The sequence below is a fragment of the Bos mutus genome, chromosome 11, assembly GCF_027580195.1.
Source record: "Bos mutus isolate GX-2022 chromosome 11, NWIPB_WYAK_1.1, whole genome shotgun sequence".
NCBI lineage: Eukaryota > Metazoa > Chordata > Mammalia > Artiodactyla > Bovidae > Bos > Bos mutus.
Window position 1 is genome coordinate 102,990,729 of NC_091627.1, and position 26,799 is coordinate 103,017,527.

General features: G+C 42.2%; 1 protein-coding gene across 1 annotated transcript in view; it reads right to left on the reverse strand.

The window, feature by feature from the left end:
* Positions 1–26,799, reverse strand: part of VWA3B (von Willebrand factor A domain containing 3B) — a 168,149-nt gene that overhangs the window by 108,991 nt on the left and 32,359 nt on the right. The window contains exon 8 of the mRNA XM_070380207.1: positions 12,091–12,216. Within this exon, the coding sequence (XP_070236308.1) occupies positions 12,091–12,216 (126 nt within the window). The remainder of the gene's footprint in view (positions 1–12,090; positions 12,217–26,799) is intronic.

Below are 26,799 nucleotides of genomic sequence, written 5' to 3' on the forward strand. Positions count from 1 at the left end.
AAACTCTCTGAGCTTCAACAGAATTCTTCACCTGCAGATGGCATCTGCTTGGCCTTTCTAAGCAGGCTGAAGTTATTCAATATGAAAAGTTATGTGAAAGTGTGTTGTAATGAAGGAGGAGAAGGAGGGGCAGGAGCTCCTGTGTTAATATGGTGGATTTATCCCGGATTCAGAGCCTGGATCTCAACGCTATGGGCTCAGGAACCTCCTGTCAGCTCAGGTGCCTGAAGCTGTGTCTGTGACTCACCTTAGGCTCATAGGATCAAGTCTAGCAAGAAGGTCAATTGCCCAAATATCCTTAGCCTTGGGCACATTCCCTTGCTGTTTTCCAAAGCTTACCTGTACTCTGTAAATGTGAGGAGATGTTATGCTTCCTGAGCAGAACACCTGGGTAGCCAGTTTATCATACTAACAGCAAAGTACTTACAATGTGCTCAGAAACCCTACCACCACCTAAGGAAAGTTGGGTATCTGTGGGTGGGCATAGAGGAGGCATGGGTGTCTTAAGCTGGCCCCTGAGAGCTAACTGTACCCCTTTCTTCCAGACTCCATGCTCAGTGGTGGCACATGATGAAACTGAACAAGCTGGAAGCATTTACAAAATGTGAAAATCAGTGGATGCTACAAATGAGGGCTTTCTTATTCCAGAGAGGGGCTGATAACATTTCTCTACATGCCCTTGGATGGAAGGCAGAGAGGACCCTGAGCTTTTACCCCTAGTGGGACCTAGGGAGGACTGGGAGAAGGTGCTAGGCAGAGAGGTGGTTTTAAAACAGGCACTACCACATATTAGGTCCACTAGCCCTACAGTTTTGGAGAAGGAAATGGCAACCCACTCCAGTGTTCTTGCCTGGAGAATCCCATGGACGGAGAAGCCTGGTAGGCTGCAGTCCATGGGGTCGCATAGAGTCGGACATGATTTAAGTGACTTAGTAGTAGTAGTAGCCCTACAGTTACTCACTTGGATCAGCCGTTCTCAACTCTGCACACTGGAATTCTCTGATGCCTGCCCCCACACACACCATGCATTAGATTCTGTTTTAACTGATCTGGACATTGAGATTTTCAAAGTTCCCTAGGTGATTAGCCAAGCACTAGGGTAAGAGGAAGAGAGCTTTCTAAATTAAGATTTGGTCATCCCATCATTTATGCTTCTACCAGACTTAAATTATACTTTTAATTAAAAAGTAGCATTCAATGTTGGGGAAATAAAAATATTACCCATAGTTATCCACTACTATATCTAAGGAGATATATAATTAGAATACTATATGAAGAAATAAAACACTTGAGAGTCAATTATTTTTCAATAATACATGAAGGCTCTGTCCATTCATGTTATACTTGTCCTCAAATTCTAATAGAACAACTTTTAGAAAATTAACTCTGAAACCTACTGGGGCTGGAACTTCTCAAAGAAGCTTGATTTTGGCTTTTGAACTTTAATCCAATCTGGCATCAAAAGCCCCTTTGGGCACCATCCCCAATGCCAGTAGTTGGTTTCTATATGGCTCATAAAGTGTCTTCTCACCCCTAACAGGGAGCTGAAATCAGAATTTTCCCAGAGCTTTGGGAAGATCCTGAGGTTCTCCTGCATCACACGGAAATAGCCTAAAGAGACTGGAGCCATTTTGGTGACTAGGGTCAAGTTCCTTGAAGAAGTCCTTTTGTTGTTGTTCAGTCACTCAGTCATGTCCAACTCTTTGTGACCCACGGACTACAGCATGCCAGGCTTCCCTGTCCTTCACCATCTCCTGGAGCTTGCTCAAACTCATGTCCATTGAGTCGATGATGCCATCCAACGATCTCATCCTCCGTCATCCCCTTCTCCTCCCTCCAATTTTTCCCAGCATCAGGGTCTTTTCCAATGAGTTGGCTCTTCACATCAGATGACCAAAGTATTCACGTTTCAGCTTCAGTATCAGTCCTTCCAATGAATATTCAGGACTGATTTCCTTTAGGATGAACTGGTTGGATCTCCTTGCAGTCCAAGGGACTCTCAAGAGTCTTCTCCAATACCACAAATCAAAAGCATCAATTCCTTGTCACTCAGCCTTCTTTATGATTCAGCTCTCACATCCATACATCACTACTGGAAAAACCATACTTTGACAAACCTTTGTCGGCAGAGTAATGTCTCTGATTTTTAATATGTTGTCTAGTTTTGTCACAGCTTTTCTTCCAAGAAGCAAGCATCTTTTAATTTCATGGCTGCAGTCACTGTCCTCAGTGATTTTGGAGCCCAGGAAAATAGTCTTTGACTGTTCCCATTGATTCCCCATCTATATGCCATGAAGTGAATGAAAGTGATTTTTTCTAGAAATGCTGGGCTGGAGAAACCCTTTGAATGTTTTTCTTCAGTTATTGTTGATTACAGTCTAAGACTTTGTCTCTTTACTCCTTCTTTATTCTCTTCCCTCCTTTATGATCAGTAGGTACAGTAGGAAATAAACTTCATTCAGTTATTTCCAAAGCAACATACACCCTATCACAGGCTCTGCTCTGTTTTGGGTTGTCTTCTTTTAAAAAGACAGGAGTCCTTTATCAATGATAAATTCAAGCTGATCAGAAAAGAACTTCCTAAAAACACATCAATCCAATTCTAAGAAGGGATTTTATAGAGCCAGAGACTAAGTTTTGACTGGTAGTTCCACCCAGGACCAGGCACTGCAGTCAGCCTGGGGGCATGATTCAGGCTCCCAATTACCCTCTAAATGGAGGTTGGGAGGAAGACCCCCAATAACTTGAACCTTATCAAAGAAAGAAGGGGCAGTCAAGCAGGCAAAAACAAAGAGCCCAGGTACTCCAAAGCTGAAGAAAGGAGAGAAAGGGGGAAGTCTTTTCACTTTCAGTGCTAATTACACCACCAACACCTGAGCCTCATATCCCAGGGAAGGGAGAGGAGAGGGAGTCATCTGTTGATTAGAGTCACTTACTAAGAGGGCCTTCCGATTCCCCTGTGGTTATCTTAATTAAAAATGCTACATAAATTCTCACCTATGGAGCTGAGTATAATACCTTCATTTATGATGGAGATGTGACCTCACAGCACATCCTGATTACTCGGCTTTACCACTCCCCATGACCAATCTCTTAAAGATTCTCCCTCATCCATGGGCAGGAGAATCACATGCTAGATCACATATATGTCACAAGATTAACTTACCTGGCCTCCCTGTCCTACTTAGCCTGCCCACAGAGCCTGACTGAACCTTTCAGCTTTTCCTCGTCCTTTGACACTGAGTTTGGTATTTTGAACCAAGCATTCAGAGTCCAATCTTGGCATGACTACACAACATGATTAATCATCTCTAGTGAGTCTTAAAATGGCTGTGAAGGTTATTCCAAATAAGGACTTCCTGAAATTTTTTGAGCTGAAGTCTTGAACGTTTTGTGAGAAAAGTCATAATCTTGTTCGATTGCCGTAACTGGCATACACACACATAGAATGCTCAGATGTGCCAACAACAAGTCTTGAAACAGTTTAGCACCTCAGGAATGATGCATATTCTTAAAAAAAATTTTTTTTTTAAATTTTTTGCCACACCACACAGCATGTGGGATTGAACCCATGCCCGAAGCTCTAAGTTTTAACCACTGGACCTCCAGGGAAGTCCTCCACATCTCTTTTACTTTATTTATGAATAGCTGTGTTAAGGTATATTCATCATTGATAACAATAAACTATACACATTAAGTTCTGACATATGTATGCCTAGGTTTATGTCAATCACTTTGGTATTTGTTGTCTATTGGCACCATCTGTCCTTTGTTCTTTGTTTTTTCCAGATAGCACTTTAAAAAAAATTATTATCTATTTATTTATTTAGTTGCGTTGGGCCTTTGTTGCTGTGTGCAGGCTTTCTCGAGCTGTGGTGAGCAGGGGCTACTCTTCGTTACGGGGCACAGGCTTCTCGTAGTGCTGGCTTCCCTTGTTGCAGAGCACGGACTCTAGGACGTGTGGGCTTCAATACTTGTGTCACATGAGCTCAGCAGTTGTGGTGCAAGGAGACTTGGCTGCCCACAGAATGTGGAATCTTCCCAGACCGAGGATTGAACCCGTGTCCCCTGCATTGGCAGGCAGATTCTCATCCACACCAGGGAAATCCCAAGACAGCTTTTGGATTGAGTATTTTCAATTTCTAGTTATCTTGTTTGTTGGCTTGTTTTGTTATTCAGTGGGTAATTTATTTATAGTGAAAAGTGAAAGTGAAAGTCGCCTCCACCTCTTTGTGACCCTCCAGGCCAAAAGGCCTGTAATTCTCCAGGCCAGAATACTGGAGCGGGTAGTCTTTCCCTTCTCCAGGGGATCTTCCAAACCCAGGGATCAAACTGGGGTCTCCTGAATTGCAGGTGGATTATTTACCAATTGAGCTATCAGGGAAGCCCTTATTTAGAGTACACATCTTCAACATGTGTGTGTGTTAGTCGCTCAGTCATGTCCAACTCTTTGCAACCCTATGGACTGTAGCCAGCCAGGTTCCTCTGTCCTCTCCAGGCAAGAATACTGGAGTGGGTAGCCATTCCCTCCTCCAAGGGATCCTCCCAATCCAGGGATAGAACCCAGGTCTCCCGCATTTCAGCCAGAATTTTTACCGTCTGAGCCACCAGGGAAGCCCAATGGATATCTGGATGGATAATTTCAATGGATATTATACTACCCCCCATATGCTATAAGAACTGTATAACAGAGACTTCCCTGGTGGTCCAGTGGTTAGGAATCCACCTTGCACTCCAGAGGACACAGATTCGATCCCTGGTCAGGGAACTAAGACCCCATGTGCCTTGGGGCAAGTAGGCCCATGAGCCACAACTAGAGAGAAAAATCCCTCACATCACAACTAGGACTTGACACAGTAAAATAAATTTAAAAAAAAAATTTTTTTTTAAAGAACCTTACAATAGCATATTTCCTTTTCTCCCCTTATGAATTTCTTTTTGGCAATGCAGTGGGATTTTTTTTTAATAACTGTGGTAAAATATACATAATATGAAATTTATCATTTAACCATTTTTAGATGAACAATTTAGTGGCATTAAGCACATTCACATTATTGGATCACTATCCAACTCCAAAACTTTTTCAGTATCCCAGAAAGGAACTCTGTACCTATTAAATGGCTCTCTCCATTCCCTACTCCCCCAGCCCATGGTAATCATGTTTTGTGTCTGCTTATTTCACTTAGCATAATGTTTTCAAGGTTTATCTATGCTGTAGCATGTGTCAGCGTTTCCTTCTTAAAGCTGAATAATATTCCATTGCACATACAGACCACATTTTTTTTGTCCCATCATCTGTTGATGGACATTTGGGTTGTTCATCTTTGAAACTTATGAATAATGCTGTGATTCCCCTCCTGTCTTTTATGCTACTACTGTCAAACATTTAACTTTTATATATATCATATAGACCTCACAGGGACTTCCTAGCGGTACTAGTGGTAAAGAACCCACCTGCCAATGCAGGAGGCATAAGAGACACGGGTTTGATCCCTGGGTCGGGAAGATCCCCTGGAGAAGGGAATGGCAACCCACTCCAGTATTCCTGCCCAGAGAATCCCATGGACTGAGGAGCCTGGCGGGCTACTGTCCGTAGGGTAGTAGAACTGGACATGACTGAAGTGACACAGCACGAACACACAGACCTCACAGCACACCATTATTACTTTTGCTTAAACAGAAATTGCTTTCTAAAGATACCTAAATAGCAAAACATCATCTATTTATCCACAGTTATTTCCAGCTTTTTATTCCTTTGTGTAGAACCATACTTCCATTCATTTCTTCCCACATAAAAGCATCATTCTCCTCCTGCCTGAAGGATTTCCTCACAATGCAGATGCGCTGATAATTAATTCTTTTCTGCTGTAGGTAAAGATAAAAAATATCTTTATTTTGCCTTTGTTTTTTTTTTTTTTAGCCTTTGTTTTTGAAAAAGTATCTTCGCAAAACACAGAATTCTAGATTGACAGTTTAGGGTACTGAATGAAAAAAATAAGATGTTACTCCACTGTCTTGTCACTTGCAATGAGAAATCTACTATTGTGCTTATCTCTGTTCCTTTCTACAGAAAATGTCTTTTTTTCCTCTGTTTGCTTTAAAAATTCTCTCTCTCTCTCTTTTTTTTTTTTGTGGACCATTTTTAAAGTCTTTATTGAATTTTTTTGCAATACATGTTCTGATTTTTGGCCAAGAGGTTTGTAGGATCTTACCAAGGATGGAACCTGTGTTTCCTGCACTGGGAGATGAAATCTTAACCACTGGACCACCAGGGAAGTCCCAAGATTTTCTCCTTATCAGTGGTTTTAAGCAAATTGATTGTGATGTTCTTTGGTACAGTTTCCCTCATTTTCTTGTACTTGACATTCCCCGAATTCTTTGGATCTCTAAGTTATAACTTTCATCAAATTTGGAAATTTTTCAATCTTTATTTCTCCAAATACTTTTCTGTTCCGCCTCCTCCCCTCTCCTCAGGAATTCCATCTACATTCATTGATGCTCTTCTGTTTGTTCTTTGTTTTTGTTATTTTTCTCTGTGTGTCTCATTTTGAATAGTTTCTCTTGCTATGTCTTCAAGATCACCCATCTTCTTTCCTGCAGTGTCTAATCTGTCATTGATTTTGTTCCCCATGTTTTCAACCTAAGATATTTTCTTGCCTAAAAGTTTTCATCTGTAAAGTTCTCATGTATTTTTAAAAAATACTCAGCATTTAACTATTTTTTTTAAAAATACTTGACCCAGCTGAGGACCCTATTTAAGGCAGCTTTTTCTAGGCAGGGCAGGCTATAGGGGGGCAATACAGTTATAATTCTCATCCTGTCTTCTGTCAATCACCAGGTTCATCCACTCCATTTCTAACATCTGTTCTGTCAATTTTGAAATCCTTGATTAACAATATAGGAATACAGTTATAATTTTTCCTGCCTAGTAATCTTTGATTAGATGGGACAGTCATTTTTCATGCCTAGTTTTACAGATGTTGGAGTTTTACTGGATACTGCATGCTTTTATATTCTTATAAATCTTCTTGAGCTTTGTTCTGAGATGCAGTTAAGTTATACATAAAGAATTCTCTCCTTTCATGTCTTGCTTTGATGCTTCCTCAGGAGGGCTCAGAGCTGTTTAAGGCCAGCCATTCCCCATGACTGAGGTAAGACCTCCCAAGCAGTCCACCCAGTGCTCTATGGCATAAATTTTTCCAAATGGGCTGGTGAAAATAGGCATTCTTCTTCACCCTGCATGAGCTCTAAACCTTTTCTTTCTAATTCTTTCCAGTGGATCTTTCCCAGCCTTGGGTAATTTCCTCACAGAATAATTAAGATAATCAGAAATCACTAGAGGGACTCTTGGCAGATTTCCAGAGTTCTCTCTCTATTTCTTTGTCTTATGAAAGCTAGATATCTTGATCTTCCTGGATCCTTAGCTCTACCTCCCAAACTTGGAAGTTTGCTGTGCTCCTTCTTCTTACACCATGGCAAAGCATTAAGCTGAGACAATCAGAGTTTACCTTGGATTTTCCTGTATCTCTCAGGGATCTCTGGCCTTTGATTCTAGGTATCCAGTGTCTTTAAAAACCAATGCTTTGTGTGTTTTGGTCAGTTTTTTGTTTCCCTTAGGGAATTCTCATGTACTACTCTTGGTAATTAAAAAGAGGTCAAAATTACCAACAGCCAGAGTGTGTGTGGCCTCACCATCTTCTCACTCCAGGCATCAGGCTGATGAGTCATCTCTGCCAGAAACTGCCTTTCTGATCCTATGGTTATAGGTGCCAGCTGGTCCCTGAACCAGTGCACCTAGCCTGGGGGGCAGGTGAGGGGCTGCCATGTTCAGGAAGGGAGATTTTGTCTAATATACATGAAGGTTCCTTTTGTAATGACAGCCCACCAGATATCCTCCATTCTGACCCTTCCCCTCTCCAGATGACTACCCTTTCTCCTCAGGCCCACAGGCCCTGGCAACTAAACATGGGAAAGGCCACTACCTTCACATGAAGCAGACACAAGGTCTCGGCTGACACAGCATTTGCCTCAATAACACTGGGCTGTGGATGGCAACAGGAGCAAGTCAGTCTCTGCGGTCAAAGCAAGGTTACAAAAGCTTCTATGGGTATCCAACAGTGGAAATTTGGGTATCCAAATTTTCCTTTTTAAATAGAAATGGTACACTAAAAGCATCTTGAAAATTTATGCTTGAAGTCATTTTGGTTTTAATTCTGGGTATGTGTTCACGTGTATTAGATTGAAACAAAGGGATGACAACTTATCCCTCTAAAGATTACAGAGGCCAACAACCCTTCTGTTTCCTTTAGAAATAATATCTAAACACCTTGTTACCCTCGAGAGTACCCCAAGTTTAACTATTCCCTGTATTAGTTTGCTCAAGATGCCATAAAATGCTTCAGACTAGGTGACTTAAATAGAAATTTATTTTCTCACATTTCTGGAGGCTGGAAGTCCAAGATCAAGGTGCCTACAGGTTTGGTTTTTGGTGAAGCAGCTCTTCCTGGCTTGTGGATGGCAATCTTCCGGCTGTGTCTTCATGTAGCTTTTCCTTTATGTGATGTGTGAAGTGAGAGAGGTCTCTTGTGTCTCTTCCTCTTCTTATTAGGACACCAGTTCTCTTAGATTAGAGCCTCACCCTTACGATCTCATTTACCTTTCATTTCCTCCTTGAAGGCCCTATTTCCAAGTACAGACACATTGGGGTTACAGCTTCAACATCTGAATTTGAAGGAGACACAATTCAGTCCATCGTGCTCCCCAAAACAAACACCTTAGTAGCAGGATCACCACTCTCTTTGCCTGACATGGATGTTGGGGTATTCCAGGTCCCCTGCTTCATTTTCATTCTTCTCTCAGGATGACAGAGGACTCTCTGAGTATTTGACTCTAAGATCACCTTTGGGGGAGGGAGAGGTGTCCCTACAAGTGAGCAGTCCCTCCGGACTAGCCTGATTGGGTCCCTTCTTGGAAAGCTCAGAGAGCTGGTCCTTGCAAAGCAACTGCCGCTGCTGCCACCCCAGACCCAAGTCAGGACACCCACTCATGGGGAAAAGTCAGTGTTGCCAGGATTTTATCAAGTGATACTGGGCAAGCTCACTTCTGCCTTTCACCCCTTCCTCCCTCTTCTCATGTCCTCTTCCCCATTTCTCCCCTAGCCAGCCTGGCCTCCTTGCTGTCTTCCCTTACAGATGCCTCTGTAACACAGGCAGGGCACCAGGAGCAATACAGCATGGCTGAGGTTCCCAGTTTTTTTGCACATTAGCATTGCCTGGGGAGCTCTCAAAACTCCCAATGTCTAGACTGAGAGAGAAAAAAAAAAACTCCCAGTGTCCAGACTTCATCCTTTATGGATTAAATCAGAATGTCTGTGTTTGGAGCCAGACATCAGTATTCTTTTTTTTTTTTTTTTTTTTTATTTTATTTTTAAACCTTACAATATTGTATTAGTTTTGCAAATATTGAAATGAATCCGCCACAGGTATACCTGTGTTCCCCATCCTGAACCCTCCTCACTCCTCCCTCCCCATACCCTCCTCTCTCGTCCCCCAGTGCACCAGCCCCAAGCATCCAATATCGTGCATCGAACCTGGACTGGCGACTCGTTTCATACATGATATTATACATGTTTCAATGCCATTCTCCCAAATCTCCCCACCCTCTCCCTCTCCCACAGAGTCCATAAGACTGATCTATACATCAGTGTCTCTTTTGCTGTCTCGTACACAGGGTTATTGTTACCATCTTTCTAAATTCCATATATATGCCTTAGTATACTGTATTGGTGTTTTTCTTTCTGGCTTACTTCACTCTATATAATAGGTTCCAGCTTCATCCATCTCACTAGAACTGATTCAAATGTATTCTTTTTAATGGCTGAGTAATACTCCATTGTGTATATGTACCACAGCTTTCTTATCCATTCATCTGCTGATGGGCATCTAGGTTGCTTCCATGTCCTGGCTATTATAAACAGTGCTGCGATGAACATTGGGGTACATGTGTCTCTTTCCCTTCTGGTTTCCTCAGTGTGTATGCCCAGCAGTGGGATTGCTGGATCATAAGGCAGTTCTATTTCCAGTTTTTTAAGGAATCTCCACACTGTTCTCCATAGTGGCTGTACTAGTTTGCATTCCCACCAACAGTGTAAGAGGGTTCCCTTTTCTCCACACCCTCTCCAGCATTTATTGCTTGTAGACTTTTGGATCGCAGCCATTCTGACTGGCGTGAAATGGTACCTCATAGTGGTTTTGATTTGCATCTCTCTGATAATGAGTGATGTTGAGCATCTTCTATGTGTTTGTTAGCCATCTGTATGTCTTCTTTGGAGAAATGTCTATTTAGTTCTTTGGCCCATTTTTTGATTGGTTCATTTATTTTTCTGGAGTTGAGCTGTAGGAGTTACTTGTATATTTTTGAGATTAGTTGTTTGTCAGTTGCTTCATTTGCTATTATTTTCTCCCATTCTGAAGGCTGCCTTTTCACCTTGCTAATAGTTTCCTTTGTTGTGCAGAAGCTTTTAAGTTTAATTAGGTACCATTTGTTTATTTTTGCTTTTATTTCCAATATTCTGGGAGGTGGGTCATAGAGGATCCTGCTGTGATGTATGTCGGAGAGTGTTTTGCCTATGTTCTCCTCTCCTCCTAGAGGAGGACATCAGTATTCTTAATGAGGAACTCGGTTTTGAATCTCGGCTTCGTTAGTTCTAGCGTGGCCTTGGGCAAGTTATTTAGCCTTAAATGAAGATAATAGCAGCATCTATCTCATAAGATTGTAGCAACGATGAAATGAGCTAATACCTATGAAGAACTCAGAACAGTGCCTAACATTTAAGGTATGTACTAACTACTATCATTACTAGCTGTGCCCTAAATGAAACTAGTGACTACAGAGGAAAATCCTTTACTAACTCAAGAACTCAGGGATGACAATCAGTATACTCATTGCCCTAATTGTGAAAGAGAAAAGATTGAGCTAACAGTTACCAAGAACCTCCTTGGTGCAAAGCATGCATTATTTATCTTAATTTTTACAAGAATCTCTCAAGACCAGTATTATAATTATTTAACAGACAAATAACCAAAGGCTCAAAGAGACAGTCAGGTTAATCTAATGATGGAACTGGTATTTACAACCATATTTTTCACTCCAAACTCAGGCTCCTCTGAATCCTCTCTCCAGCTGGCTCTTGGCCCATGGTCTTCTATGTTTGCCTTTGCATCGCCCAATTTTAGCAAAAATCCTGCTAAGATAGTTTATCCAGGATCCCTCACTCTCCACATCTGAGAAAAATTCCTCATACCCAACTGTCCCCAGGTGATGTCTGATCACCTCAACCTACTTTCAGCAAGAATTCTGTCAGATAGGTTTAGCCAGAAACCCCCTTTGATCCCTGATGTTTCTTCTCAGTAATCGGATCCAGCAGCCCTCCACCCTGCTCCTTGGGTGCACCCACTTGTTCATGTTTATTAATAACTGATTCCACTTCCATACTGAGGTCTCTTTTCCCTTCTTGCAATAGTCCCTGAATAGAACCTTGTTTTTTTTAACCATTTGACTGTCCATCTCTGGTTTTGCTTTGACAACCAATAGACACATACACGGAGAAGGCAATGGCACCCCACTCCAGTGCTCTTGCCTGGAAAATCCCATGGATGGAGGAGCCTGGTAGGCTGCAGTCCATGGGGTCGCTAAGAGTCGGACACGACTGAGCGACTTCACTTTCACTTTTTCACTTTCATGCATTGGAGAAGGAAATGGCAACCCACTCCAGTGTTCTTGCCTGGAGAATCCCAGGGACAGGGGAGCCTGGTGGGCTGACGTCTATGGGGTCGCACAGAGTCGGACACGACTGAAAGTGACTTAGCAGCAGCAGACACACACATGTGCATGCATACACAGACACACACATGTGCATGCATACACAGACACACACACAACAGAGCTCTGGAGAGTCCCCTCAGAAGCTCCTACCAGCCAGACTAAGGAGCTCTCCTTGGTAAGGAACATGGAAACAGTTCCAATCCCTGATCAGTGGCAGTACAACTCAGTATTGACTCGTTCACACTCATGCCTGTCAACAGCACCCACCATGGTCTGTTGTGGCCACGCTGGTCTTGGGAGTCTCGGCCACCAGCCTCTGGATCTGGGCCAATATGCTGCCAGCTTCCTCCATCTCCCTCCAGATAAGAAACACATCTTCTCTGACCCCAGCTCCTGAAAGGGAAACACCTGTGAGCAAGCGACTGCAGGAGGCTCCAGAACCGTCTGATGGTCTGAGCAGGCCCGGCACACCCTGGCCAAGTTTCTAGAATATTTCTGAACATCAAATTCCATTTTTCCCACTAATTCTTTCCGAGATTCAGAAGTGAAATCCCTAAGAAAATGCTATCATCTCAAGAAATCATAAATGCAGACTTTAGGATGCAATAAGTCCTCATAAAGGAAATATTTGTAGCAGCCAGTATATTTTAAGATGAGTTTATTGATAACACTCAAATAAAATAAAGAGTAAAAATATTCAAAAAGCATCCAATGAAAGCCAGAGTTATCACTGTGGGGCGGGGAAACTCAACGGTCTATGAAAGTAATACCCTCGCCTTTCTTGACCAAGCTGAAACTTTCTGCTCCTCTGAAACCACCTTCACAACTTGGTATTTTTCCCTCATGTGCTAACAATTCTTTGGCCTTATTTTCTGGAACTCTGCTGTCTCAGTTAAGGTTTTGGTCTGGCTGTGTGTCTTTTTTTTTAATGATATGGCTAAATTAAGTATAGGTATTTATATCGTTGTAGCAATCAATCATTGAGTCAACCAAAGTTCATCCCATGGGTAAGAGGTCCAAGGCTGGGACAGAAGGTCTGCCTCCACTAAGATCCTGGCTCTAACATGTGAGTAGTTTGAGAGGTTAAGGATGGTGTAGGAGGAAGAGGGGGATGGGTATGACTATAAAAGTGCAACACGAGGGAACCTGGGGCGGCATATTGACAGCATCAATATCAATATGCTGGTGGTGATATCATCCTGTAGTTTTGCAAGATGCCACAAAGAGCAGGTGGGTGGGACTTGCCCGGTGGTCCAGTGGTTTAGACCTCACCTTCCAATACAGTGGGTGTGGGTTCGATTTTGGGGAGTTAAGATCCCACATGCCTTGGCATCAAAACAGCAAAATGTAAAACAGAGGCAATACTATAACAAATTCAATAAAAACTTTAAAAATGGTCCACATTTAAAAAAATATATTTAAAAATAAAGAGCATGTGGGCATTTCTTACAGTTATAGTTCTCTCTACCTACAGTTCTCTCCACCTTGTCTGCTGTGGATACGAGGTCAGTGGCAACTCCAACAGGCAACCACACTTAGCAGATGCCACTCACCCATTTTCAGTGGCATCTGTGGGCCCAGCCACCACCTTGCACCACTTAAGGCATCGTGGGGGCTACGGGGGAGTCTCTGCTTTGGGATGCTTCTAAAAGGTTGTGTAGATAAGAATTTAGCAGATGTATTCTCTAGTTTTAAAGATTCCATTTCAAAACAGTTTACCCTCCCCCCAAAAAAAAACGTACACAACAAATCTATTTCACAGACTGTATGCAGTTGGCTCAGAGAACACTGATGCTTTTACTTAAGTAAGCTGAGTCCCTATTCTCTAATGATAAATACCTTTTCAGAGTATCTGCTATGTGCCTGGCATTGTGCTTAGGGCTTTCTAAACATTTTCTCATCTCTCTTCACCACAACTCTGCAGGCAAATTCTACTCCTGTTTCTGTTTCTTGGCTGTGTAAATGGAGGCAGAGCTAGTTGTCCCAGCTCATACCAAGGCAAAAGTGGTAGAGCAGAGTATCAAATCCAAGTTGGTGTGACTGTACCAACACAGCACCCTGACTAGTTGTCCTGGAAAAGGGATGACTGGTTTATAGAGGCCCCTGCAGCCCCTCCCCCAGCAGATTCTGATGGCATCCCATTTAACAGTCCACAGATGCCCGAGATCCACAATCACAGAGAATGAGGGACCACCATTAGGTCTAGGAGATGACATAGGAGATTTATCCACCCCCAAAGGACTGACCCTAAACCACCAGGACAGACCGGGGCAGACCAGAGTCAACGTTCCTGACTCTTAAAATGTAGTCCAGAAGGGCATGGTGAAGTTGAAGAACACCAGAGCTTTGCCCTCCTGAAAGATTGAGCGAGTGAGACAGTATTAATAGCCATATTCATTAAGAAGCAAGTGACAATCCCTGACAGAGATGGATAGCCACCAGTGCTCTGCAGCCATCAACAGCCCCAGGAGTGAAATGTGATGAGTGCCCAGCTCCACGCTGGGAACTCCAAAAATATCGCAGGCTGTTGCCAATTGCAAACCTGGAGCCCGCAGGACTTTCTGACCCTGTGACAGCAAAACTGACTTCCAGCTGCTTGCTTCAGCCTAGACGTGTTAAGTAGCAGCCTTCTCTCATTAAAAGTCTCAAATGAGTCAAGGCTTTCCATTTTCCCCAGGCTTGTCAATGATATGTCAAGAAGTGGACCACTCCTTCAGCATCAAAGGGAAAGCTTCCAAGGAAATACAGTGGCCACTCACTGATCCAAGGACAGGAAAGTGTGTTTAAGGGGCAGCAGTGAGCTGGGATGTGCTCCCCTGACCAAGGAGCCACTAAACTATCACTCCACTGGTTTAGTAGTTAAAATTAGGCAGCTACACATTCCAACACTGGGGATCGGGAAACAAAACAACTCAAAACGGCCCACCTAGGGCCTCCCTGGTGGTTCAGAGATAAAGAATCCGCCCACCAATGAGGAAGACACGGTTCAATCCCTGATCCAGGAAGATTTCACGTGCTGGGGAGAAACTAAGCCTGTGCACCTTAACTACTCTGTGCTCCAGAGCCTGGGAGCGCCAACCACTGAGCCCACGTGCCACAACTACTGAAGCCCACAAGCCCTAGAGCCCTGTGCTCTGCAACAAAGACAAGCCACTGAAATGAGAAGCCTGAGCACGGCAACTAAAGAGTAGTCCCTGCTCACCACAACTAGAAAAAAGCCAGTGCAATAACATAAAATAAACAAATAGAATTATATGGCACCCCACTCCAGTACTCTTGTTTGGAAAATCCCATGGACAGAGGAGACTGGTAGGCTGCAGTCCATGGGGTCGCTAAAAGTCGGACACGACTGAACGACTTAACTTTCACTTTTCACTTTCATGCACTGGAGAAGGAAATGGCAGCCCACTCCAGTGTTCTTGCCTGGAGAATCCCAGGGACGGGGGAGCCTGGTGGGCTGCCATCTATGGGGTCACACAGAGTCAGACACGACTGAAGTGACTTAGCAGCAGCAGCACCCTTTTAACTAGGTTTGCTTTAAAAACAAACAGAATGAAACAAAACCACCTAGTAGACAAGAAAAAAACACAGGCAATAAAAAGCTTAACTTAGAAGGTAGAGGGGTTTTTTTATGACTTTTAAAAAATATTTATTTATTTGGCTGTGCTGGGTCTTAGTTGCAGCATGTGGGATCTAGTTCCCTGACGAGGGATCAATGAACCCAGGACCCCTGCACTGGGACGTCAGAGTCTTAGCCCACTGGACCACCAGGGAAGTTCCCAGAAGGTAGAGGTTTTATTTCAAGTTATCCTACAGGCAGTCAGAAAGGGCTATCATTTTTATCTGGGTCACTTCTAAGGAACTTAGCTGGAAAATCAAAACAGCTGCAGCCAAAGAGACAGCCCTGCTGAAAATAGAAGAGTGTGGGGGATGAGACACAAGAAATTTCAGTATTCAGAAAGCTCTGTGAGTTTGAAATTCTCCAGGTCAAACCAGAGAGGAGATGAAACCACAATGGATTCTGACCATCAAGGTATAAGCCATCTAGAGACCTGCCATGCACAGCAACAGGGTCTGTGTCTTAGAGACACCAAGGTGACCTAAAAGATCCTCCAACCCAAAGGACTCTCTCCCCTCACCAACCCCTGACATCCCCCTAGGCCTTGTGGCAACAACTTGAAGGCTCCCAGAATGCTGACACCAGTTGGAGCAGGGGTCACATCAAGCTGCTGTTTGTCATTTGTAGCCGGTACAGACTTTTCAGACTGGCTAGTTCAACATATGAGTGAGACTCGGGTCAGGTATGTTTTGACGTATCAGGGGAAGAGCCCACAGAGTACCTGCCACCAAACACCATCTCCCTGTTAAACTTCCTTGTCTCACCTGCAGCATAAAGTCCAGTTGTCAGAGTCCAATTCATTAATCTTTTAAAATTTAATTAATTAAATAAATTATTTTTGACTGTGCTAGGTCCTCATTGCTGCATGCAGGCTTTCTCTAGTTGCAGTGTGCGGGCTTCTCATTGCAGTAGCTTCTCCAGTTGCAGAGCACAGGCTCAGTAACTGTGGCACATGGACTTAGTTGTTCCATGGCATACGGAATCTTCCTGGACCAGGGATTGAACCCGTGTCCCCTGCATTGGCAGGTGGACTCTTAACTACTGGACACCAGGGAAGTCCCCATTATTCTATTCAGTTGGCAAATATTCATTGAGCACTTAGTATACATGGTGAGTGGACACTGTCAAGTGAACAGGGCCCTGCTCCCTGAGCTGGCATTTAAATCCAGGGGTCAAGGCCCCCCAGGACGGATGTCCCTTCTAATAGTTTGCCACCATGAACCCGGCCAGAGCACTGTCCTCCCAGCCCTCCAGGCCCCTGCATCTGCCTGTGCTCCCAATCGGGGGCTCATAGCCCACCACCACACTTACCCAACCCCACCCTTCAGTCAAGGCACCGGCCTGATTCCATCATCAAGCTTCGCCCAGCCTCTCCACGAAACAGCCATCTGCCTTCTGCCCCTTCTTAATTCCCATGAAATGAACCAGCCACAACCACAGCTCTCAGTGCTTTTGCTGCCAGGACACACTCTCAGGCTGCACGCCATTAGACAGGCTGGCGCCATATGCAATTCCTGGCTGCCTGGCATGTCAACCTTCAATTCCAAAGAGCACAGAGAAGCATTGGGCAGAGATGGTGAATTAGTGTATCCAGACCTTGAATCCAGGAGACCTAAAATTCCAAGAGACCTAAAATTATAATATGGATCTGATAAAAGGGGACATATTACATCCATAAAGGGATTGAAAGAGGTGAAATTGGTAGTTTTTGTTATAATGGAAAGATTCGCAGTTCTTTGTGTTAAATTACATATTAAGATATTTTGCTCAGTCTCGCCCTGTGGAAATTAACCACTAATTCAGTTCAGTTCAGTTGCTCAGTCGTGTCCGACTCTTTGTGACCCCATGAACCACAGCACGCCAGGCCTCCCTGTCCATCACCACCTCCCGGAGTCCATCCAAACTTGTCAATTTAAGTCAATCCTTCACAAACACAAGGCTTTATTTTTAGTAAGCAGCTGCTAACAACACAGCTCACCACACAGCACTGTGTCCAGGGCCATCCTGGGGCCGAGAGCTATGACCTACAGCTTTTCTATGGTATCAGCCTGCAGAGTTGGATTACGGGTTCTGTTTGCAAGTGCACAATGTCTCTTCTGTCTTTATATCCTCCAAGGCACTCAGCACAGGATCCAGAGTTTCCAGTAAGAATTCCTATCCTTCCTCCTTTTATTTTTTTATGAAGAAACAATGATCAAGTACCTAACATGTTCTTTCCTCAAGGAATTGCACTGTCTCATAACTGACAGCCCCTAATCATGCGAGAAACTCTTCTGAATGGTATATAACAGACTGATATCATTTGAGCATATGGCTGTGCCCTAGGTGTGGTGGATATTGACATGACATGCCCTAAAGCAGTAAGTTGTTTACTTTTAGATCTTCATGCCACAGTGAGGAAAGGCTCACCTCTCCCTCCAATATCTGAAATATTAGCAATACCAGGGGCAGGAGAAGAAAGGTGATTAATGGACTGTGAACTCATTAGTTTGTGGCCCTTTCCCCATGGCCAGGACTCTTGGGGAAGGAACTGGCCCCCTGGGTGGAAATTCGGCTGACTGCCTGAGCCCTAAATCCCTACTCAGTTTTAAGGATATAAAAAAGCTGAAGATGACTCTCAAAGGCTGAACTTTCAGGAAAACACGGCACATCTCTTTTCAGAAAGTAATGAATCATTTAAAAATAATAATAAACAATGAGGTGATTAAAATTCCGAGACCTAAAATTATAATATGGGTCTGATAAAAGGGGACATATTACATCCATAAAGGGATTGAAAGTGGTGAAATTGGTAGTTTTTGTTATAATGGAAAAATTCGCAGTTCCTTGTGTTAAATTACATATTAAGATATTTTCCTCAGTCTTGCCCTATGGAAATTAACCACTAACTCAGTTCAGTTCAGTTGCTCAGTCGTGTCCGACTTTTTGTGACCCCATGAACTGCAGCACGCCAGGCCTCCCTGTCCATCACCAACTCCCGGAGTTCACCCTAACTCATGTCCATTGAGTCGGTGATACCATCCAACCATCTCATCCTCTGTCGTCCCCTTCTCTTCCCGCCCTCGATCTTTCCCAGCATCAGGGTCTTTTCCAATGAGTCAGCTCTTCGCATCAGGTGGCCAAAGTACTGGAGTTTCAGCTTCAACATCAGTCCTTCCAATGAACACCCAGGACTGATCTCCTTTATTTTAATTTAAAGCAAATAGACTTATTTCACCATGTTGATAAACATCTAACATTTTTATGGAACAATGAATATATGTGTTTCACAATCAACACAATGTCTTAAAAGCAATTTCAAATCTCAAGTGTGGGTAAATCTTAACAGTTGGCTATGGTTTCATCTCCTGGGGTCTCTTTCTTCTAAGCGGAACACTATAAAATGCAAATGGAATGCAGTCTAATTGTCCAATATTCACATAGAAAATATGAATATAAATCATCATTCTTCTTCCCATGGTAGAAAGCAAGCAATAAAGGGGTTCCCTGTGGACAATTCTTGAAGAGATGGGAATAACAGACCACCTGACCTGCCTCTTGAGAAATCTGTATGCAGGTCAGGAAGCAACAGTTAGAACTGGACATGGAACAACAGACTGGTTCCAAATAGGAAAAGGAGTATGTCAAGGCTGTATATTGTTACCCTACTTATTTAACTTATATGCAGAGTACATCATGAGAAACGCTGGGCTGGAGGAAGCACAAGCTGGAATCAAGATTGCCAGGAGAAATATCAATAACCTCAGGTATGCAGATGACACCACCCTTATGGCAGAAAGTGAAGAAGAACTAAAGAGCCTCTTGATGAAAGTGAAAGAGGAGAGTGAAAAAGTTGGCTTAAAGCTCAACATTCAGAAAATGAAGATCATGGCCTCCGGTCCCATCACTTCATGGCAAATAGATGGGGAAACAATGGAAACAATGACAGACTTTATTTTCTTGGGCTCCAAAATCACAGCAGATGGTGACTGCAGCCATGAAATTAAAAGACGCTTGCTCCTTAGAAGAAAAGCTATAACAAATCTAGACAGTATATTAAAAAATAGAGACATTACTTTACCAACAAAGGTCCATCTAGTCAAAGCTATGGTTTTTCCAGTAGTCATATATGGATGTGAGTTGAACCATAAAGAAAGCTGAGCACTGAAGAATTGATGCTTTTGAACTATGGTGCTGGAGAAGACTCTTGAGAGTCCCTTGGACTGTAAGGAGACCAAATCAGTCAATCCTAAAAGGAGATCAGTTCTGAATATTCATTGGAAGGACTGATGCTGAAGCTTAAACTCCAATACTTTGGCCACCTGATGTGAACTGACTCATTGGAAAAGACCCTGATGCTGGGAGAGATTGAAGGCAGGAAGAGGAGGGGATGACAGAGGATGAGATGGTTGGATGGCATCACCAACTCGATGGACATGAATTTGAACAAACTCTGGGAGTTGCTGATGGACAGGGAAGCCTGGCATGCTGTAGTCCATGGGGTGGTAAAGAGCTGGACACGACTGAGTGAACTGAACTGAACTGAGATCTTCCCATATATCAGGTGAAGGTGTGACTTAAGGGAAGAAGAAGATTGAGTGTAGGTGGGCAATTCTTAAACCTTAAACTGAGATCCTATTGGGGTTCCCTGAATAGGAACTTTGTCTTCTATTCCTTTTGAATTTCCTCCTCACCCCTATTGAGACTCCAAAGCACACACAAGGCATTTAATAAGTGCTTAATTAACCAGAGGACTGTCTCAGAGTAGTATTAATAAGAAATCCAAGGCAAGCCATTATTAGGAGGAGCAGGACTTTGGAGATAATTAAAGTCTCAGCCTCGTAATCTGTAATGTGGCAATACTTTTGGAAGTGCAGCTGCTCCAGCTCCATCTATTGAATTAAACTGAGTTCTCGGGAGCAGGAAGGAGACCTCTGAGAGAACCGCTCTCAGTAAACCATAAACAGGCACCAGTTGGTGCTTTCAAATTAAATTACCGCTTAGAAACAAAGAAGTGATGCCAAGTCTGAGTGATGGGCCTGCAAACTTTAAATACCTAATTCAAGATCACAATGTCTTCCAAGGATAAGGACTTGGTTGCTTTTTTTCCTTAAGCCAGACAGGCAGAACATACCTTAAAATAAGTAAATTTTGGTTTTGTAATACCTAGTTTCTTTCATGCATTTTTCCTTCACCAACACACAAAAAAGTTTAGTTTCCGAAGGTAGAATCAGCCAAATTTTTACAGCCACACCATTTCTGGACTTCAGAACAATACTGTGGAGCAGAACAGATTTCCTAACACCATTTTGCCAGGTGTATTGGACACAAAAACTCTCTCAGAAAATCATCATCTTTTCCTATTACCCGAAATTCACTCCTTTTCTACTTCTTTTTTGTTTTTTTTTTTACCCCCCCACCTTTTTTTTTCCCCCACACTATACAGCATCTTAGTTCCACAACCGGGGATTGAGCCCACGCCCTCTGCAGTGGCAGCTCGGCATCTTAACCACCGGACTGCAATGGAATTTCCTTTTTTCCCATATTTTTAAAATTGAGACATAATTATGCTATACAGTAAGTCTTTGTTGTTTATTTGTTTTACATATAGTCATGTGTATCTGCTAATCCCAAACTCCTTATTTATCCCTCCCCCACCCTCTCCCTCTTGGTAATCACAAATTTGTTTTCAATGTCTATGAGTCTATTTGTTTTATAAGCAAGTTCATTTGTATCTCTTTTTAGATTCCATATATAAGTGATATCATATGACATTTGTCTTTCTCTGACTTCACTAAGTATGATAGTCTCTAGATCTGTGCATATAAAGTCAACTAATACCTGACAAAGGAGCCAAGAATCCTTGATAGAAAAATTATAGTCTCTTCAAAAAATGGTGTTGGGAAAACTGAATATTCACACGTAGAAGAATGAAACTGGACCTCTATCTTATGCCACTCTTCAGATCAACTCTAAACGGATTAAAGGCTTAAACTTAAGTAATTTAAACATTTTGAAACTGTAAAACTACTAGGAGAAAACATAGGGGGAAAGCCCCTTGATACAGGTTTTGGCAACAATTTTTTGGGGTAGGACACCAACAGAGCAAGCAACAAAAGCAAAAATAAATAAGTGGGGCTATATCAAACTAAAAATTGTCTCCACAGAGAAAGAAACTATCAGTAAAACAAAAGGCAACCTACAGAATGGAAGTATTTAAATAGTATTAAATAGATATTTACCAACCTTTTAGGAGGAGTTAACACAGAAAATGTAAAGGAACTCAAACAACTTATTAGCAAAAACACAAACAATCCAATTAAAATGGGCAAACGACTTGGATATTTTTCCAGAGAAGAGATACAAACGATCAACACACATATGAAAAGGTGCTCAACATCACTAATTACCAGGGAAAAACAAATCAATACATCACCACAAACCTGTTAGAATGTCTATTATAAAAAGATAACAGTGTTGGTGAGAATGTAGAGAAAAGGCAACATTTGTGCACTGTTGCTGGGAAATGTAAACTTGTGAAGCCACTACAAAAAACAGGATGGAGGTTCCTCAAGAAACTGAAAATAGAACTATCATATGATCCAGCAATCCCACTTCTGGGTATATAACCAAACAAAATGAAATTACTGTCTTAAAATGACATCTGTACTCCCATGTTCATGGCAGCATTATTTACAACAGTCATAACATGGAAATAACCTAATTATCCACTGACAGATGAATGAATTTAGAAAATGTGATTTTATATTTTATTTTTTACGGGTATAGAAATTTAAAACATCTATCTATGCAATATTAATCAGTCATGAGATAGAAGGAATCTTGAGGGCAGCTAAGTGAAATAAATTAGAAAGACAAAATGCTATTATGATCTCACTTATATGTGAAAACAAAAAAAGCCAAAGTTGTAGAAAGAGGAAGTAGAATAGTTGTTGTCAGCGGCTGGGGTGAGAGAAATGGAGAGAAATTGGTCAAAGGGTACAAATTTCTAGTTATTAGAAATTTGTTATTAGATGAATAAATCCTGGAGATCTAATGTACAGTGTGGTGACTATAACAATACTGTATTATACATTTGAAGGTTGCTAAGAGGATATTGAATGCTCTCAAAACACAAAAAATGTAATTATGTGAGGTGATAGATGCTTTAACTAAGCTTATTGTGATAATCATTTCACAATATATGCATATCACACCATCATACTGTACATCTTAAACTTTTACAATACTATATGTCAGTTGTATCTCAATAAAGCTTGGTGGAATAAAAGAAACTCCTAGGCAACCAGGCAAAAAGACAAGTCACTTATGAAAGAAAAAAAATCAAGCTGGCCTTGGAGTTCTTCTCTGCAGCATGATCTATGAGAAGATACTGTAGCACAACCCGTAACACACAGAAGACAAACAAAATGTGAGCCAGAACTTTCCATCCAGCCAAGATGTCTTAAGTATAAAGAGGTAGAAAAGAACATTTGGAAACACTGGGGATATTTTTTCTCTGATTCCGTCCTTGGAGAAACTATTAGAAGATAAACTTTAGCCAACCAAGGGATGGCTTGGGAAACCAAAGCAGATGGACTGCAAGTCAGAACTAAATGTACTTAATAGAAGAATTAAAACAAACATGAGAATTGGAATGACAGAAGTAAAGGTAAACAAATTCAGTCTTTAAGTTGCTTACCTGGGGGTAATAACAGTAAAGAGTAACCCACAGGATGATGGTTATGACAATAACAAGTTATAAATTATTGACTGGTTAACTATGTACCAGGTACTGCTTAAAACACTGTGTGTGCATGTATATATACACACAGTGTTTCATACAGTGTGTATACACACACACACACACACACACACACACACATAAATATATTCCTAACAACCCATAAGGTGAACATCATCGTGCGTGCTGCATGCTCAGTCACTTCAGTCATGTCTGACTCTGTGCCACCCCATGGACTGTAGCCCGCCAGGCTCCTCTGCCCGTGGGATTCTCCAGGCAAGGATACTGGAGTGGGTTGCCATGCCCTCCTCCAGGGGATCTTCCCAGGGATTGAACCCAAGTCTCTTATGCCTCCTGCAGTGGCAGGTGGCTTCTTTGCCACTAGTGCCATGAGGACAGCCCCAAACATCATCATCTCCATTCATAAATAAGAAAGCCAAAGATCAGATTAGTTAAGTACCTTAACTAAGATCACACAGCTAAGCGATAAATCCAAACCTAGGTCTGGCTCCAAAGTCTGGGCCTTTAATTTTACTGCATTTGAGTTCCCTGAACATAGTACAACACTTTATTTCTCTCCGCCTCCTCATCATTTAACACAAATAATATAATATAGAGCAGTGTGCTCCTCAGGTGGCACAGGGGTAAAGAATCCACCTGCCAATGCAGGAGATGCAAAAGATGTGGTTTGCTCCTGGGTCAGGAAGATCCCCTGGAGAAGGAAATGGCAACCCACTCCAGTATTCTTGCCTGGAGAATCCCATGGACAGAGGAGCCTGGTGGGCTACAGTCCATAGGGTCATAAAGAGTTGGACATGACTGAGCAACTGAGCACATGGCACATAAACAGTAATATAATATAGTATAATAATAATTTATTAGTCCCATTTTTATAGATGAGAAAAGGAAGCAGAAAGGTTAAATAACTTTCCCAAAGTTACACAGCTACTTAAGTGATGATGCAGCTAGTGTCGCTCTAGAGCAATACAATCCAATACTAATTCAATAGGTGAACCACATATATAATTTCTCATTTTCTAGCAGCCACAATTAAGTTAGAAAGAACTTAATTTTATCAATAATATTTGATGCAATGCATATTTTTATGTTACCAGTTTGACATTTAATCTATATTAAATAGATTTTGTGATAATTCACATTTTTTCATGTGGTAATTTGCATTTTTCCCCACTCAGTCTTTGAGATTCTAGGTGCATTTTTCACTTACAGTGCATCACCTTTTTTTTTTGCCACTTGGTGCAGTTTGTGGGATTTCAGTTCCTGGAGCAGAGATTGAACTGGGCCCCCCAGCAGTGAAAGCGCAGAATCCTAATCACTGAACCACCAGGGGATTCCTTACAACACATCTCAAATTGGATTCACACTTCAATGCTCACTAGCCACATGTGGTTGGTGGCTCCCATACTGAACAGAGCAGAACCAGACCTGTATGTGTCACCAATTTAATAGCATGCCAACTCTCCATTTTCCATTCTCCAACACTGATTCCTGAAGTGTTATTTTATAGAATAAAAAATAGCAACTGGATATATTATCTTCCTTCAGAGAAAGCCCATCCTGGGGTTAAGGTTTCACCTCTATAAAAGGTCATATTTATGCTTATCATTCAGTTCAGTTCAGTCGCTCAGTTGTGTCCAACTCTTTGCTACCCAAAGACTGCAGCATGCCAGGCTTCCCTGTCCATCACCAACTCCCAGAGTTTGCTCAAACTCATGTCCATCGCGTCAGTGATGCCATCCAACCATCTCATTCTCTGTCATCTCCTTCCCCTCCTGCCTTCAATCTTTCCCAGCATCAGAGTCTCTTCCAAGAGTCACTTCTTCGCATCAGGTAGCCAAAGTATTGGAGCTTCAGCGTCAGCATCAGTCCATCCAGTGAATATTCAGGACTCAATTCCTTTAGGATTGACTGATTTGATCTCCTTGCAGTCCAAGGGACTCTCAAGAGTCTTCTCCAACACATGTTCAAAAGTATCAGTTCTTTGGCACTCAGCTTTCTTTATGGTTCAATTCTCACATCCAAACATGACTACTGGAAAAACCATAGCTTTGACTAGACAGACCTTTGTTGGTAAAGTAACGGCTCTACTTTTTAATATGCTGTCTAGGTTGGTCATAGCTTTTCTTCCAAGAAGCAAGTGTCTTTTAATTTCACAGCTGCAGTCACCACCTACAGTGATTTTGGAGCCCAAGAAAATAAAGTCTGTCACTGTTTCCATTGTTTCCCCATCTATTCGCCATGAAGTGATGGGACTGGATGCCACGATCTTAGTTTTTTGAATGTTGAGTTTTAAGCCAGCTTTTTCACTTTCATCAAGAGGCTCTTCAGTTCCTCTTTGCTTTCTGCCATAAGGGTGGTGTCATCAGCATATCTGAGATTATTGCTATTTCTCCCAGCAATCTTGATTCCAGCTTTGCTTCATCCAGTCTAGCATCTCACACGATGTACTCTACATGTAAGTTAAATAAGCAAGGTGACAATACACAGCCTTGGCATACTCCTTTCCATGTTCCATGTCCAGTCCTAACTGTTGCTTCTTGACCTGCATACAGGTTTCTCAGGAGGCGGGTAAGGTGGTCTGGTATTTCCATCTCTTTAAGAATTTTCCAGTTTGTTGTGACCCATGCAGTCAATGAAACAGAAGTAGATGTTTTTCTGAAACTCTCTTGCCTTTTCTATGATCTAACAGATGTTGGCAATTTAATCTCTGGTTCCTCTGCCTTTTCTAAATCCAACTTGAACATCTGGAAGTTCTTGGTTCATGTCCTGTTGAAGCCTGGCTTGGAGAATTTTGAGCATTACTTTGCTAGCATGTGAGATGAGTGCAACTGTGTGGTAGTTTGAACATTCTTTGGCATTGTCTTTCTTTGGGATTGGAATGAAAACTGACCTTTTCCAGTCCTGTGGCCACTGCTGAGTTTTCCAGATTTGCTGGCATATTGAGTGCAGCACTTTCACAGCATCATCTTTTAGGATTTGAAATAGCTCAACTGAATTCCATCACCTCCACTAGCTTTGTTCATAGTGATGCTTCCTAAGGCCCATTTTACTTCTCATTCCAGGTTGTCTGGCTCTAGGTGAGTGATCACACTACGGTGGTTATCTGGGTCATGAAGATCTTTTTTATATAGTTCTTCTGTGTAGTCCTGCCACCCCTTTTTAATATCTTCTGCTTCTGTTAGGTCCATACTGTTTCTGTCCTTTATTGTGCCCATCTTTGCATGAAATGTTCCCTTGGTATCTCTAATTTTCTTGAAGAGATCTCTAGTCTTTCCCATTCTATTGTTTTCCTCTATGTGTATTGTTGGATCATATTTTTTATGTTCATCTGTTCTCCCTGTATTTTTCTCTTCCCCATCTCCTTCCTCCACATTGATGCAGGTATCAGGAACACAACAAAGTTGCCCCAAAAAAGGCAGAGCAGAAAGATGAAATAGCCTGCAAGACATTCTGGCTTTTTCTATTGAAGCCTAACCCCATCCCCCACCCCCTGAGGAGAGATGCTAGGGTTTACAAAGCAGTTAGCTTTAAGAAGCAATAGGAAGAGAAGCGGTATCCCAGATTAGGAGATTCCCCTTGGCTTGGGGAAGAAGAGAAGAGCATCCTGGGATAA